Source organism: Engraulis encrasicolus, chromosome 16, assembly GCF_034702125.1.
Source record: "Engraulis encrasicolus isolate BLACKSEA-1 chromosome 16, IST_EnEncr_1.0, whole genome shotgun sequence".
Lineage (NCBI taxonomy): Eukaryota > Metazoa > Chordata > Actinopteri > Clupeiformes > Engraulidae > Engraulis > Engraulis encrasicolus.
Genome location: NC_085872.1, coordinates 7,257,833 through 7,275,332, shown reverse-complemented (window position 1 = coordinate 7,275,332; position 17,500 = coordinate 7,257,833). Strand labels below are relative to the sequence as shown.

Sequence of the window (17,500 nt, the reverse complement as noted above, 5' to 3'; positions counted from 1 at the left end):
TTTCAACACACAAAAAAAATCATGATTCTGGTATGCAAAGGCCGTCCACGTCATGCCATCTCATTTACCAAAACGGGCAAGGCATGCTCTTGGTGACCGGTGTGGAGGAGAACTTCAATACCTCTCTGACAATGCTAAACTCTTTCACTTTTTTGAGGTTCCTGTTTTTGCCCAATGCAAGGCAGGCCAGAGCGAGCACTCTTTGCCTGGCATAAATAAGTCACTGGCCCATTAATATGAATGAGATTGTTAATCAGAGAGGTCTGTACAGTGAGGTGTTGTGTAGTTTCTGTTTGTTTTCCCTAATGCGGCACTCCCCTACAAACATAAGGGGCCTTTTGACCATGCACAGCCCTTTTCTCTATTTGTGTGGCATATGCAAGGAGAATGAGAGGGAAAGAAACGCAGAGAGTAGAGAGAGTGAGACAGAAAGAGGGAGAGACAGAGACCCGCTTATTCTGGGCCAATGGAAAAAGGGAATAGTCAACAGTAATCAAGTCCAAAGGAGTTGAGAGAGAGCGGGGGGGAGGAGAAGCAGACACAGAGAAGGGGGAGACAGGCTATAAGAGAGAGAGACAAGCAGAGAGAGAGAAGCACACGGAAGAGAATGAGAGAGAGTGGGAGAGAGAAAGACAGAGACACAGAGAGAGACAGAGAGAGACAGACAGAGAGAGAGAGATCCTGATGCAACTGCTCCTGAATTAGCACATGTATCAACAATTTCACATGCAAGCTGCCCAACTGCTAAATGAACACACAACATATTCTCCACACCCATACATACTGTATATACCATTGGCATGGCATCACTAACATGTGCACATGCAGTACACATCAGGAGCAGATGACCCCCTCAAAACACCCAACCAACACACACACACACACACACACACACACACACACACACACACACACACACACACACACACACACACACACACACACACACACACACACACACAGACACACACACACAGCATGTTTATATTTAACAATAATCTACAATAATCTTGTTATTTCCAAAAGAGGCAGAGAAAGGATGGGACCACAACCCCCTCCGCTTTAAGAGACCCAGGGACCTCCTGCCTATATCTGCTGTTTTCACCCTCACATACTTGTGGTTTCTTAGGGGACACAGAGCTGGAACCTTGGAATGCACTGCTGAATCTTCAAAACAATGTTTATACTCATACATGTCTAATAGTCCCTTACCATTGCCTTGAGAATCAATGATTGCAAGAAAAATTCCTCCCCGACAACAAACAGCAAGGCATTTCCCCTTTACGCCTCTGCGGTGGCTACCCAACATGACAATAAAAAAAGCAATCTAAAAGTGCCTCAAGTAGAGTTTCCTGTTGGTCTCTCTGCCCACGCCAGACATTGCAAGAGGCATGTGAATAAAAAACACATCAACAACATCATTCACATAATCATCATCACAATAGGTTGGGGGAGTTCCACACAGTGCGTACGGTACGGCAGTGCAGACAAGCCACCGTGCCCTTAAGGCACTTGGGAAGATGACACACTCCGAGTGCACGAATGACCATTGCACAAAACAAGTGTTTAGCAAGACTGTGATTTTTTGCAATTACTGGTGCCCCCGTGGAGCGGCACACGCGCTGTGTCTAGCGCAGTTCCAGACCAGACGTCTAGACATGCAAACTCCCACCTCCTGCCTGTCCTACCCTGCCACCCTCCCCTGCTAGACTGGACTGCAATAGCGCCTGTACCCGGCCACCGCTTACAGACGGCAGCAGCAGAAGGCGGCAGGCCGAGAGAGGGCAATAGCGGACGGATGCGGCACGGCAGAGAGAGGCGTCCCTTTCCGGTCATTCTGGGCGAGCTTGATCTCATCACTCACCCATTGAAACCCTCTCATTCTCACAATGACCTCATCTGCGCCACGACAATGACCTGTCTGTCCTCCGTGTGGGCACCACTACCCCCCCCCTCCATGCACCACACGATACCACACCAGCCCAGCCCCCCCTTCCCTCCCTCCCCCCCTCCCTCCTTCCTTCTCTAGCCTCACTTCCTGTCCCGAGCAGACCATGCTGTCTCATTGTGCCTCTCGTGAGACTTCCTCTGACAATTACCCCCCCCCACACACACACACACACACACACACAGACGCACACGCACGCGCACACACAGAGACACACACACAGACACACAAACACACACACAGAGACACACACACAGACACACATACGCACACATTGGCATTAGCAATATATTAACCACTGCAGCCAAGTCTTTGCTTAAAAGGTACAGTGTGTAGGATGGTGGTCAGAGTAGGTATTGCAACTATGCTGCTCATTGAAACTATGCTGCTTATTGCCAAATTCAATCTTTTCATGAATATTTACAAAGTAATAAACTAATATTCACTGGTATGACCAAAGTGCAGTAAGTTTTGCAGCTAAACATGTCTATTTCTGGACATTCAAAATGGTGGACAATGGAGAAGATCCCCTTTTTCATGTATGAAAAATGACCATGTCATAATAAATACATAGAATTTGATGGTGGTACGTATTTGTGAGAAAGGTAACATTTGTGAATGGGCAGCATAATTCTGGAAATAAACTACTTGAAATATTAAATATCACTCAGCACACCTTTAAAGACCTCAGAATTCCAAAGCAAGGTGTCTCCTTCCTGGATGCCACTCCCTGCATGCTGTGGCATGCTCCATGGTTATTAACTAACGGAGTGATGTTATAAACACTTTATTATTGTTCTTTCTACTCTTAACAACAATAATTTGTCCGTGTCCAACACTGACCTGTCAGAGTCAGAGGTTTTTTTTTCTACCACAGGACACAAGCAAAAACATGACCCCAAATGATATTAATCATGCAGCACTAATCCCAACCGACAGACAATAAGAATTTCCCACCAGTTCTTCTAGAATTTTACTGGATCTCTCTTCAGCTCCCATAGAAATCTGTGTTAAAAATCTCGCAAAGTCCATATGACATCATAATGAGAACTCGACATTTTGGAAAAATTCTAATCACATATTTGTGATGGTAATCCTCAAAGGGTTAAGTATTGCACTGGCTAGCATTAGAAGATGTGACTCTTCCTGTGCAGTATGACTAGCACCACCACCCATCACTCCATCCTCCATCACTCATATCCTATCCCACCCCTCCAAACCCCCCTCTTCCCATCACCCCGCACCCACCCTCACCCCGCACCATCACCCCCACCTCTCAATCCCAGGTAGATCAAAGTGTGCTAACCCTACACAGGACATGATGTCAGGGTCCTGTGGCCGGAAAAATACAGACCTTGTGGTTTTCGGAAGAAAATGCTGGGTCGCATCCTGCTACACAACTCGTCATCAAGCACTGAGCTCTTCAAAATATTTACTGAACAGATGAGCAAAGAAATAAACTCCTACGCCTACCAAGACATCATGTCCAATCATACAGTGTGCTTTGACTGAGTCAGCGTTTCACTGCTTGTTTTATTTTTCCTTTTTTTTGTTTCATTTGGTTGACCACGGTGTGGGGGTGCAAGGCTGGAGGAGTTTCTGGAGGAGCTGAGGATGAGTAAGTTTATGGATGAGATTGCAACACATCGGGGGGGTTTTATGGCCGACTCCCTCATGTTGTAATTGTAATTGTTATAACTACTCTAAATCCACTTTAAAAAATGATGACGCCAAAGACTGAGATTGTGTGACACAGCGCCATGCACAGCTGTGAGGATATCCTCAGCAAACCGGCCGGTTTACTTCCCCCCGAAACGAGATCACTTCCTGGGAATTGCTTGGAGTTGAGGTTGGGGGGTGGGGTTGGGGATGGAGATGGAGATGGTGGTGGCGGTGGTGGTGGGGGGTTCCTGCTTTGCCTTGTCAAACCCCTCCCTCCAGTTTCGAGCACAACTCAAGACATATGTCAACCATTAGATCTCCCTCTTAGTGAAAAACAGACCTCATCCCTTTTGAAAACCCCCATCCCCCAGACCTATCCACATCATATCTGGCCACGGCTGACCACAACACAAAAGCCATGGCATTTTCCAGTCTTCCCATTTTTATGCATCCTCAGCATCTTTTCCCTTTTCTTCTTTTTCGTCGTCTTCCACCACATTTGCCTTTTCAACCTTCCATCTCTATGTAGAGCAAAGACTTTCCTCCCCAGAGGAAAAAGGGCTTCCTGAACACTTAACCTGGAACGTTTACACTCACATGATTTATTCATGACTTCGGCTGTAAAATGTACCCCACATTTAAGAACACACCTACTCCAACCAGCCTGATAGACAGAAATAAATCTGTTGCATGAGCCGTCTCCAAAAGCCCTGGAACACATGTCGACACTGGACACTACAGTACAGGCCAATAGAGTCCAGGCAAAGAGGACCAGTTGGCTCTTGCCTGTCTACTATTTGGCCGACCTCCAGCCATTTGCTGGACAGCAATACAGAACACAGTCCTTTGTCCTATACGGCATAAGATGGAAGGTGACACCCAAACGCTTCAATGAAAGAACATACATGTTCTCTCTGCACAATACATTTAATAATATGACATGGACAACAACACTGACAATATTCAACATTTTCAACCAAAGTATAGTGAGATGAATCAGCTGTACTTAAAAAGAGTTGCACAAGCTTGTACGCAGAGGACTTGCGCCATGTCTTCACTTGATGATTGCTTCCATAAAGGAGCTACATGGGGAGTGTTGCTTTCAGTGATTCCTAAATTCCATGTAATCCAGCAAACTCACCACAGCTTTAAGTGCCCTACTTTAATCTTACTGCCCAGAATTAAACAACCCCAGGGCTTGCTTACATGCCTTTAACTCACTACACCTTCATTTCACAATAAGCCCCCCTGGAGAGTCCTGTTTCCAAACAACTTGGGGCCTAACGAGTACTTATGGCACATATAGTTCAGTTCCCAAAGGGCACTAGCTGTTCTGTCTAGTCCTTAACTTTGTTTGCAATGCATCTGTACGTCCAAACAACGGCCACTTAGTCTCAATTCAGCCTTTCAAGAATGTGACTTTAAAGTGCCAGATCAGTCATGTGAGGAAGGACTTGTAATCTCTGTTTCCATTTAACTCGTATTAATATTTAACATGGGCTGCTCCTCCATTAACCAAACAGGGTCTGAGCAGCTCAACTCGGGCCAGTAATTTATGTCTTATTGGTGTGGCCAATGTGTTAGCTTATCTGTTTCATATTTCACTGGTGTGGTCGAGCAATTTGCTTGGGTGAGCATGTAGTGTAACTTACCTCTGGTTTGACTTCTTGCTTGGGTGCAGCAGCGTGCGCGCACAGCCAGCATGCGAACACGAGCAACAGCTCGAGCGTGTCTCTCCGGGCCGCCATTCCTTGGTCGACGTCAAAATGATAAAGTTATAAATCTGTGCTCCCGATCGCTTTCCCTTTTACCTACTTTTCTCTCGGTCCAATGACTTTCGCTAAGTGTCAGAACATTGCAGCCAGTGAAACGTAGTGAGAAAATAAGTTATTGCGGCGACTAACGGGTTGCATCCACGTTAAGGGATAAACATGGACTTGCGCATTTGCGATATGCCTATATTTATAAATAGTACTACTGCATCTAGCCGCCCTGAAGTTGTATCTATTCTAAATGGAGAGAAATTGCGGGTTGACAACTACGCAAAACGCCCAAGTTGGATCCACTTTGTTTGATTCACTTTGTTGTTCCCGAACCCAGACGCTTCTCATTCCGTCTTCATAATATTCTTTTCTCTTTTGTTCTTGGCCCCGGTTCTCCCCTTTGGACATATGGCTCGCTGCGTTGATGCTCTTCTCTGGACCTTTCTCAGCTGCAGACGTGGTAGGTTGATGCTCCCATGGGAAGACCGGTTTTCCTATTGCAGAAAACCAGAGCCCTCCCCCTCAATGTTTAGGCCCTCCCTTCATATCAACCTTTTTGGCTCACTTGGTCATGAAAACATTATTAGGCACTCTTGCCTAAATTAGGGTTTGCCAGACTATGAAGCAGACATACAACTATGCTTGTTGATATCAATTTGGCCCTTTTGTGTGAATGCTGTTTTTTTCTTGTATTTTCAAGAAACATATAGTTTGTATATGCCTTGTTTGGGTATTTAATATTACTGGTATTATATGATAGTGATTTTTCATAGATTGTATCCTCACAGTATTCTGCATGCCAAGGGAAAAGGGCCCTTGGGTGTGTTCAGAGGAAGTAAACAAAACTAATTCATTTCAGGTGGGCAATGTGCTTGCTCCCTGTTGTGTGAGAGGGCCTAGTAAATACCAAGAATACTTCTTGGACAGTGACCCACCCTGCAGTGCAGATGCTGAAGGGAGTCGGCAAGCACATGTGCTCTTGCTTCAATCCACGGATGTGCATGTGTTGCAATGTGTGTGTGTGTGTGTGTGTGTGTGTGTGTGTGTGTGTGTGTGTGTGTGTGTGTGTGTGTGTGTGTGTGTGTGTGTGTGTGTGTGTGTGTGTGTGTGTGTGTGTGTGTTATTGTCAGTGTTTTATTCATATGTTTACTTAACTGCACATTGGAGACTGGTCAAACGCAATTTCAAACTTCTGTACTAACCCTGTTACAGATTTTTGAGAATAAAGTACACTTGACACTTGACTTGACTTGATGTCAGAGCGAACAAATGTTTCAGTCCACTTTAGGGCAGATAACCATGGTTACAGGCAGGACAAGGCCAACTTGCCTACATTTGTGAGGGATGACTAAACCCGATACTCCACTCTGTAAACAAAGCACTTCGCTGGGCCAACTTTTTCATTATTCTCTGAAACTAGAGCAGTTTTCCTGCTGGTGCTCACAAACATGTGGAAGCCAATATTATGTTTCCTTGACTTTTCTTATACTTTTGCAAAAGTACCTGTAAATCTTAGATGTTCATTTTTTTAATGGAAATTGAAAATACTCAAATTTAATGAACGTAAAATACAAGAAGTGGGTTAGTATCTCTCTCTCTCTCTCTCTCTCTCTCTCTCTCTCTCTCTCTCTCTCTCTCTCTCTCTCTCTCTCTCACACACACACACACACACACGCACGCACGCACGCACGCACGCACGCACACACACACACACACAGAGGGAGAGAGACAGAGAGAGAGATATAGAGAGAGAGAGAGAGAGAGAGAGAGAGAGAGAGATAGAGAGATACTAACCCACTTCTTGTATTTTACGTTCATTAAATTTGAGTATTTTCAATTTCCACAGACAGACATGGACACACACACACACACACACACACACACACACACACACACACACACACACACACACACACACACACACACACACACACACACACACACACACACACATGCGTGTGCGCGCGCACACACACACACACACACACACACACACACACACACACACACACACACACACACACACACACACACACACACACACACACACACACACACACACGATCAAGTAGATCTGCCATCTGTGACTAACTCGAGGGAAACTAAAAGAAAGGTCCCATAAAGGAAAAAGACACAGAGGTTTATGCGTTGCTTGCTGATGGATGGCTGGCTAAAGTAGGGAAGTAAGGGATTCATTGTGGCATCCATGGCAACCCATGAGCTGGCACCAGCCTGGGTAACATCTGGTGCCACATGTGCAGGGGAGCCAACAGAGAGGGACTAAGGGGACAGTTGTCCCGGGCCCAGGGAGATGGGGGGCCCAGAATTGGGTTCCCATTACACTGAATGTATTGGGTGAGGGCCCTTTCAGAGGACTTTGTCCCTGTCCCAGCCAAAGCTGTCGGCGGCCCTGCACATGTGTATCTTGCATTATTTTTTCCACTTCGACGAAACGTTCCCATTGAAGCATTTTTCTGAAGGCCTAACAGAGACCTCAACTGGCCGCAACCGGTAGCACAGTGTTTGGCTGGCCACAAAATTGCATTGCACAGCTGTGAAGAAGGAGAAGCAAGTGTTGAAAAAACAACAATGCCAGTTGGATAAGAGACATCACAAGATCCTGAGTGTGGCTGTGCACAGACTGGTCACACCATTGTGGTTAAGGGATGAGCGTGCTGCTAGTGGTTTTCTAGTGAGTAAGCCTCAGACAGAAGCCGGTCATACTGTAATGATGGCGTTTGTCAGCTGCTGGTGGAACATCTGCTTTCTCCTCATTCCGCACCACTGTCTTTCCCTATTTTCTTCTCTATTTTTGCCGTGATATATTTAGCTGTCACGGTCAGCTACCGTAATGTTTGGGTGCTCCTGACTGACCGTATATGGGAGACAAAAATGCTGAGTGTCATATTTTTAATACCAGGCTCTTGTCAGCCTTTATTTTTATTTTTTTAGAGGAAATGTGTTATTTATGTTTCATATTGTGGCTTCTTGTTATAAGAATGAAAGCTGATTGAATGATCAATGCAATGATTAACACTCACTGCTCTTTTCTATAAATTATGTGTCTCTGGATTTAATCACATTAGCTATAAGAAGAAATAGAAATACTGTGATATACCGTAGAAATATATTTTAGCAACAATATGTAACTACTCTTTCTTTTATTCTGTGAGACTTGATAGTTTATAATATACTATAGATCAGGGACAGGTTTTGATGGGTAATCTGGCAAACAGTTCAAGAAGATAGGTCTGCAATACCTGACGAAGATCCAGGGTGATCGAAATGTTGCTGTTTTAATTGAATAAACTTTATTGTTTTTAGAGTTTATTCCGCAGTGTGCAGACCGACCTTCTTGAACTGCCTCAACACTTTAGTCTGGCACCTGCAACAAGTGACTTTGGATGTGCACACCCTACCCAAAACAACTAATCTGGCATACAGGGCATTTCCTACCATTTGTGAGTGTTTCTAATTAATCCACGTGTGAATAGTGACAGTAAAGCATTCCATTTTAATTTAGAGAGGGCCAGGCCTTTGTTCTTTGTTCCCAGCCCAGTCCTGCTTATAGGTAGGCTATGGTGAATCAAGTAACCTACAATCTGTCCATCCTGGTATGTGGGACAGGACATCCAGCCTGGCACATGTGCCATAACAACCGAGTCCATTTGTGGGAATTGTGGCAATGTGAAGTCAAGCAGCGCAGGGTTCCCATGAGCTCTCTCACATGGGCATGCCACAGATTAGCCAGCGGCTCTCCACTGTTTGTGTAAATATTTTCGGCCCTGTTGAACAACATAGTGTTGTGTCCTGTCCACTGCACAACAGTGTCCTCTTTAAGAACCTGCTCATTGGAAGTCTGTGGGACTGAAATGAACAGGCCAAGTCAGTCAGCCAGCCATTCTCTTTCCCCCTAGTACACACAGATAGACGGACAGAAACAAACACAAACACACACAAACAAACACCGGTCCACGGACAGAATCTCACACACAAAAAGCACAGCAACACACACACACACACACACACACACACACACACACACACACACACACACACACACACACACACACACTGTACCGCCACAGCCACCACCACATCCACTGCCAGGGTAGCCAGCAGGGGTGGACAAAGAGGACAGTCGTCCCAGGCCAAGGGATGGAGGGGGCACAGAATTGGGTTCTCATTACATTGTATGTATTGGTTGGGTTGCCCTTTCGGATGGCTTTGTCCTGGGCCTGGCAAAAGCTGCCAACGGCCCTGTCCACTACCGCTGGCTAAAGCACACCGTTGCACACCACACTGCACTGCACTGCATTGCTGAGCTGGTTGTCATGGCGGTGTAGATTAGGAGCCAGTGTGGGGCCATCTGGCTGCCCTCTTCCTCTTCCTCCTCCTCCTCCTCTCGCCATTCCTCTTCACTGCACTCGGTGTGTCAGACACTAAGGAAGGCAGGGACAGTTAATTGTGTTAGGACAGATCCGGCCTTAGTAATGCCTGGATGTGATGTGGAGAGGCCTGCAAGGGAGCTGTGTGCCAGGAAGCACACACACACACACACACGCACACACATGCACACACATGCGTAAACACACACACACACGCACACATACATACACAAGTACACAAAATTTTATGGGTATGTTGTACACAAAGTTGCACACAAAAGCAGAGAGAGAGAGAAAGTCACACACCCTTTATACATCCACATATCCACAAGAAGGAAATAGTCACACTCAAGTTTTATATATCCGCTACATGTGTGCGCGCACACACACACACACACACACACACACACACACACACACACACACACACACACACACACGGACACACACACACACAAACACACGGACACACAAACACACACAAACACACACAAACACGAACATGAACACATGGAGAGTCACGCGAATACCCATTATATATTAAAATGCAAATTGTTGAATTTGAGTGGTATATCCAGCTGCATTTTGCACGAGGACAAACTCTCTTGACAGATCACAGACACAATCAATTGTTTACTAGTTTACTTGGGAGCAGACATTTGAACTACAACTGTAAGGAAATGCACTGTGACTTCTTTTAGTGGCATTGTTACCAAACTTTTTTTATTTTTCTCTTCAGTTTTTGAGCATACACTGAATGAACAACTCACGAAAGGTACAGACTAATGTCTGATTTACTGGTTCCAAAAAAATACAACCGTAACAAAAAAGACTGTTTCCTGTGGAGAAATCAAAACAAAAATATGAAGGAAAAAACAAAACAAAAAAACAGACAACATACTGCACTGCTGGAACCGCATAGGAAACATCACATTCAAACGATTCACAAATGGCTACCATTAGTAATTAACTGCCAAGTAGACCTGGCTGGGAATCTTCCTCTTTAGTTTATTAGTGTAAGGATAAAATATAGGTAATAGTGGCACCATTGAATGTAAGCTAACAGCACAGTACTACATGAGCCAGTCACAAATATCCAAAGCCTTCTTGGGTCATTTGTACAAAGTTTAGAGACCCGTCCTCTTTATTCCTATCTATTCCTCTGGTCTTATTTTTTTCACCCTTTTGTAAAAGAAGGTGCTTTTCCTGATTATCAGGTTTTCTAGTGCTTTTTTATTATTCAAAAAAAGCTTTTTTTTCAAATTGGGACAAAATAGTTTTAATGCTGTCAAATAATATAAAAGGTCTTCTGTGCTACATTTGAGCTATTTTTTTTTTCAAGTGGTCCTCTTTGAGGAATGGACAACACCACAACCATAACGTTAGACCAACAACCAACAAGTCAAGCCAATGACTCAACGACTACTAAATAGACAGACAAGAGGTACAACTACATAAAAACAATAAACATACACATGTCTTGTCTGAAGGCATGGAACTGTTAAAAGCACCAGCATGATTGGTCAGCTAACCTCCACCCCAGCCACCGCCCCCACTCCCTTTTCAGCCATCCACTTCCTCATCTTCCTCCTTCTCCAGCGACCCAATCCCGGAGCCCATCTCCATCATCAGCTGCGACCTCACCGGAGAGTCGGATAGCTGAGGCATCTCCAAGCCCGACTGGCCCTGCCCGCCGGCGAGGCCCCCCGAGCCAGACAGCTCGTCGGCAGCCGAGCCGGTGTTGGTGCCAAGGAAGGCCTGGTACTGGTTCCAGAAGTTGACAGAGGCGCGGGTGGCGGTGGAAGGCTGCGGAGGAAGAGAGGCGGATAACGAGGAAGAGGAGGCTGCGTGGCGCTCGGAGCTGAAGCGGGTGGATCTGGCCGGGGCGCGCGGTGGCCTGGTGGCAGCTCCTCCATGGTGCTTCATGTGGCCCTGTGGGCATCGAAACAATAGAAGGGAACATACTTTAGTGTTTGGAGGTTGGGGTGCCAGACACCACAGGTGCCAGACAATAGTAGTAGATTGATTGAGAGAGTGGTCTTCACACTGAGTGTGCAAAAATATTTGTTCTCTCACACAACACACATGAGTGTGCAATGACTACACAGGGCCCTAAATGAACACCAGTCAACTGGGCCAAATGCTGGTGACCAACTTAGAGGCCACTTTCACCCATTAGTGAGTGTTTGTTTGGCTAATAAGATTAACATTAACTAACCATTTTGGTTGGTGACAAATAAAGTTAATTTAGGTATCAGGTACCTACAGGTACCTACAGGTGTTGTGGCATAGATTTGGTAAATGTATGTACCATGAAGCTTTACTAATATGTTGTAATTACTATGTCTATGCAGTACACTACATACAGTAGTCTATTAGTTTGAGTGGTTGGAGCACCTAAAACCGCTAAGATCTTCTCTGTTCACCCGCCTCTTGCAGTTACCTTTGTCGTTTGTAAGTATAGAGTGTAGCCTCTTACTGCTGATGGGGTCGCCGGCGGGCCTATTCACTATTTGCTTAAAATACTCAACTACATCATAACAACATTGCTATGACAGTGCCGAGAGCCTTAAGTAACAGATTAAGACATAGACATTACAATTTTGGTGACAGTAAGGTTATAACATAGGTGCTGCGCTAAGGGGTTAAAGCACTACAAGCGCCATTGAAGTGCTCTATCAAACAGCTTCCTTGGCAGAGGTCTGCACTCTCTGAGTGCATTTCTAGTTTTTGAATGTTTTTATATTATTTTATATTATTTAGAGTTTATCTAGGTTGTTACGCAACAGTTACATACAGTACTGTATAGTGTTTATATAGTGTCTCTTGAGTTACACCCATAGGTGTTGGATCCCTAGCCCTCCCTCACCTTACATTTGTAGTGAGGAGTCCGCACAATGCAATCTTGCCATGAAATAAAACATTAAAGGGACACTGTGCAGGAAATGGTCAAAAAAGGTACTGCAACTATGCTGCTCATTAAAACTGGGCTGCCTATTGCCAAATTTGATCTTAACATGAAAGTTTACTAAGTAATAATCAAATATATTCTACTATAGTCCAAGTAGAGTCATTTTTGCAGCTAAAAATGGCTATTTTTGGAAATTCAAAATGGCGGACCATGGAGAAGATCCCCCTTTTCATGTATGAAAAGTGCAATTTTTCCAGTCATAATGAATACTTAGAATTTGATGGTGGTGCTAAGTATTCATGAAAAAGGTTACATTAGTGAATGGGCAGCATGAATTCTGGGAATAAACAACTTAAAATCTCAAACAGTGTCCCTTTAAAGTATAAAAAAAAGGATTATAAGTGTGCAGATTCCTCACTCCAAACTTTCAGTCAGCCTTTGTCCTGCACCTTTTCCTGGGATGTGCACCACTTTCACCCTCAGCTCTCTCACCTTGAGGCCGCTGCGGCTGGCGTACTCCTTGCCACATTCGGAGCAGCTGTACGTCTTCTTCTCCGGCCGCAAGGCAGGGTGTGGCAGAGTCGGCGCCAGGCCCAAGGACACCACCGCATCCGCTGGCTCCTGCTCGGCTGCTGCTTTTTTCCCAGCATCCTTCAGTTCGTCCTTCGACGCAGAAGACGGCGACGACGACAGGCCCTTCATTCTCAGCTCTCTCATTGGCAGGAGAGACTCCGGGGCCTCGTGCATGGGCACGTCGCCGCCATCTCTCTCCGCGTCGTCCTCACTTGGCACTGTCTGGCTGCCCAGGTCCAGGCTGGCAGAGGCGCCAATCTGGCTGCTCTTTGGTGTGGAACGAGAAGGCAACTCGGCCTCGCTCTCTTCGCTGGGGTCCTCCGGGCTACAGGCCCCTGGGGGCCCCTGGGCAGCGCCCTGGTCCTCAGACAGTGTGCTAGCTGGGTCGGGAGTGCCCGAAGTTGGCATCATTGGGAAAGGTGGAGGTGGAGGTGGACTGCCCTGCTCGTGCTGGAGCTGGAGCTGGGGCTGAGGCTGTGCAAAGGAAGAGCTCTGTGCGACAGAACTGCTCGGAAGACTCTCCAGATCAGACCTGGTCTGGCCAGCAGGAAACAAGGAGAGGAGGGACTGTGGGGGCTCGCTCTGTGTGGGCACTGCGTCGTCATCTTCGCCCCCCAAGAAACTCAAGGGGCTGTTGGCTTTGGTCACCGCGGGGGAGCTCGGGGCAGAGGTGGCACTCCTGCTGCTAGGGGGCACTAGCGAGCTCTCCAGAAAGGCGTCACCGAAGGGGAGACGCTCTGGAGAAGAAGAAGAAGAAGCGTGAGCAGCAGCAGGAGGAGGGGGTTGGGGGTCAGTTGGGGAGAGAGCTTTGGATGATGGTGGTGGCGGCAGGGGAAGAACACTGGCACTCAGGACAGGCGGTTCCACGCCGGCTGTCGATGGAGCGTCGTCGGCAGGGTTGAGGGTAGGGTCAGGGCTAAGGTCGGCGGGCGGTATGGCATCAGGGCTGTACGCTGCTCTGGGGCTTCCCGCAGGGGCCAAGGACATTGCTGCGCTGCTCCCTCCGGCTGGCAGAGGCACGGAGCTGCCCACGGGTGCGCTGCCCTCTCCACCCTGCCGTCGCTCAGAGATCTTCTGCAACTCCTTCAGGCCAGAGGAGGAAAGGAGATCTGCCGCCGCTGCTGCTGCGCTGCTAGTCGCCGTGGCAGCGACCTCTGACCCCTGGAAGAGTGCGAAAGACCCCGCCGTCTGCTCCGCGGTGGCAATGGCGTCAGAGTTCCCTTCGCCCTCTCCCTCCGCCTCCACCTCTCCCTCTGGCGGCAGCTGGCCCCCAAGGTGCATGCGGATGTGGTGCTGTAGCACCAGGGCGTTGGTGAACTTGCGCTGGCACAGCGGGCACGAGTTCTGTGCACGGGCGTTGGGCGGGCGCGCGTGGTGCGTGGCCAGGTGTGCCCGCAGGCTGCCCTTGGTGGAGAAGGACCGGCCGCAAAGCTTGCAGGGGAAGGGCCGCTCGCCCAGATGGGTGGCCTGGTGCAGACGCAGGGCACGCGGGCAGCTCAGCACCCGCAGGCAGATGCCACACTGGTTGGGCGCCAGGGCAGCGGCTGCTGCCGCACTCATCATGCCCAGGTTGGGCATCAGTATACCGGCCAAGCCAGAGGGCCTGCCGGTCGCCATACCCAGCGCGGCCAGCATCTCCCTGGTGAAGGTGGAGGCTGGAGTTAGCACCGTGGAGGAGGAGGAGGAGGAGGAGGCAAGCGGGGTGGAGGTGGTGGAGAGGGAGAGGCCGGAAGCACCTGAGCTCAGGAAGCTGCTGGAGGTGGTGAGACCGGAGGCTGAGGTTGCACTCACACCAACACCGCTGCCGCCGCCACCTCCACCTAGACCGCCGATGCCACTGCATCCCAGCGCCTCCGCTGCGGAGGAGAGCCAATGAGAAGGGCTTGGCCGCTCCTTCTCCAGCTTCTCCACCAGCTTCTGCAGTTTGGAGGTGTCCGAGGTCAGGGTGGAGGTGGACGGGGAGGAGGAGGAGGAGGACGCGACGGCAGTAGTAGACGCGCCCGCGGCTTTGGGGAACGACGGGAAGGGGAAGTTGAGCTGCTGAAGGTGCTGGGCGGTGGAAGAGGAGGAGGAGGTAGAGGAGGTGGACGAGGAAGACTGCTGTGACGTGGCCAGGGATGCGGCTGGGGAGCCCCTGAGGAGGCCCAGGACGGGGTGGTGGTGGGAGGAGGCGGAAGGGAACAGCAGCTTGGGGAGGTGTGCCAGCTGGGAGTAGGCCGCGTGGGGCATCAGCGTCGGCAGCGGAGGGGTGTTCTCGTCAAAGCGCTGCTGCTTGGCGCCTTTCAGGAGCCCGGCGATGGAGGAGGAGGAGGCGGAGGCTGGAGCAGACAGCAGGGAGGAAGCTAGAGAGGAGGAAGCCGAGGAGGAGGAGGAGGATACCGTGGAGGAGGACGGTGTGTGCGACGTGGTGGCGGACATGGAGGCGGCGGCTGCAGCTGCGGCGGCGGCGGCCCGGTTGAGCTGTATGAGGGAGTGGGCCGTGGAGATGAGGGCGATGTCCACACTCGGGGGCAGCGGTAAGGAAGAGGGCGGGTTGTGCTGGGAGGAAATCCCTCCTCCTCCTCCTGCACCTCCTGACGAGGACGACAGGGTCCTGCCCCCGGCCATGCTGAGCTCCAGGCCGGCGTCGCCGAACAGCTCGTCCTCCGCCTGCCTCTTTCGCTGCCGCTGAGCAGCCATGGCAGAGCTACCTCCTCCACCACCACCACCGGAGCTCAAGGCCTGGCTCTGCTCAGCGGCGCCCCCTGCTGCTGCTGCTGCCGCCTGGAAGAGGGCAGGTGGCAGGAGGGAGAGCGAGAGCTCGGGGTTCTGCTCGCGGTGGCGCAGGAAGTGCACCTTGAGGTTGCCGCGCGTGGTGAAGCGGCTCAGGCAGACGGGGCACTGGTAGGGTCGCTCGCCCGTGTGAGAGCGCAGGTGGATCTGCAGGGACGAGTCGCTGCTGAACTGCTTGCCGCAGAACCGGCAGGTGTGGTGGTGCGACGACATGCGGCCCAGGAATGAAGAGGAGGACGCGGAGCTGACACCGACTCCTCCTCCCAGGGCGGATGACTGCGGGGGGTTGCTGGAGTGATCAGATGGCGGAGGCGTGGTTGTGCAAAGGCTGCTGAGACTACTGAGAGCACTGGCAGACAAAGCATTGGCAGACTTTTCCAGCATTGCACGAGTCGGCAGACCCAGTGCCAAGGGGTAGCCCGATCCGGCCGAGTTGGAACCACCGAATATGGAGGAGGAGGAGGAAGACGAAGCGTTTGACGAACGAGCACCAGCGGACGTGCACACCTGTTTGTCGCCCCCAGCCGCCCCGGCCGAGCTGTCCAGCTGGGCTTTGTGGGGCCGCAGCACCTGGGAGAAGGGGTGCGCCGGCTTCGGGGGTTTGGTTCCTCCCACCTGCGGAGGAAGCAGCGAGGAGAAGCACGCGAGCAGGGGGGGCACAGAGGAGGAGGCGCCTGACGCAACAGACCCCCCTCCGGACGCGCCCTGTTGCTGGGACGGCCTGTTGTTGCTGCCATCACCACCACCACCCCCGCCCCCACTGGAAGGCACGGAGGAGGCGGAGGCGGTCTTGGAGCCCTCCAGGCAGAGCTGGGGCAGCGGCGGCAGCAGCAGCGGCAGCGGGTCCCAGGCGCAGGACGCGCCGCCCAGCCGCAGCACCTGCCGGCAGATCTCCTCCGTCATCTGCATCTGGTGGATCTGCCGCTGCTGCAGCACGTGCAGCTCCTCCAGGATCACCGCGATGCTCAGGTGGGCGCGGGGCGGCTGCCCGCCCCCGGAGGCCGCCGCGGGCACGGCTCCGGGCACAGGGTCGGGGGTCACGGGGCTCGGTGGGCCGCCCTCGGGCACAGGGCTGGGGCTGCTGGTGGGCGGGTGGTGGGGCGGCGGGCACAGTGGGGCGGCGGAGGAGGCGGTTGGAGAGGACGTGGTGGTGGTCGCCGACACGCCGAGCTTCGGGGACGCCATGAGGACGCGGGCACGGCAGGGGTGGTGTGGGGGGTGGTGCGAGTGCGTGGGGTGGGTGAGGGCGTGGTAGCTGGAGGAGACGGGTGTGGAGATCTGGTCAGGACGAGGCAGGTAAGATGGACGGATGTCGAGTAATGGACGGGTAGCGTGGCAGGCGGCAAAGGAGGTGGGGGAGGATGTCAGTTTGAGCCGGCAAGAGGAAGAGGAGGAGGAGGAGCAGGAGGTGGAGGAGGTGGAGGCGACAGCGTCAACAGGCAGACGGGGGTTGAGTGGCCCTTTGACGGGGCAGGGCAGGGGT

At 50.4% G+C, this 17,500-nt stretch overlaps 2 protein-coding genes across 2 annotated transcripts in view; both read right to left on the bottom strand.

Annotated features, from left to right (window-relative positions):
- Nucleotides 1–5,853, bottom strand: part of mmp14b (matrix metallopeptidase 14b (membrane-inserted)) — a 24,028-nt gene extending 18,175 nt beyond the window's left edge. The window contains exon 1 of the mRNA XM_063218502.1: nt 5,263–5,853. Coding sequence (XP_063074572.1) covers nt 5,263–5,358 — 96 coding nt within the window. The 5' untranslated portion in view covers nt 5,359–5,853. The remainder of the gene's footprint in view (nt 1–5,262) is intronic.
- A 4,535-nt stretch (nt 5,854–10,388) lies between these two features.
- The window catches only part of sall2 (spalt-like transcription factor 2), a 9,507-nt gene continuing 2,395 nt past the window's right edge, over nt 10,389–17,500 (bottom strand). Inside the window, exons 2-3 of the mRNA XM_063218501.1 lie at nt 13,165–17,500; nt 10,389–11,693 (exon numbers count right to left, since the gene is read on the bottom strand). The exon at nt 13,165–17,500 is cut by the window's right edge and continues 106 nt beyond it. Of these exons, the coding sequence (XP_063074571.1) occupies nt 11,325–11,693; nt 13,165–17,500 (4,705 nt within the window). The 3' untranslated portion in view covers nt 10,389–11,324. The remainder of the gene's footprint in view (nt 11,694–13,164) is intronic.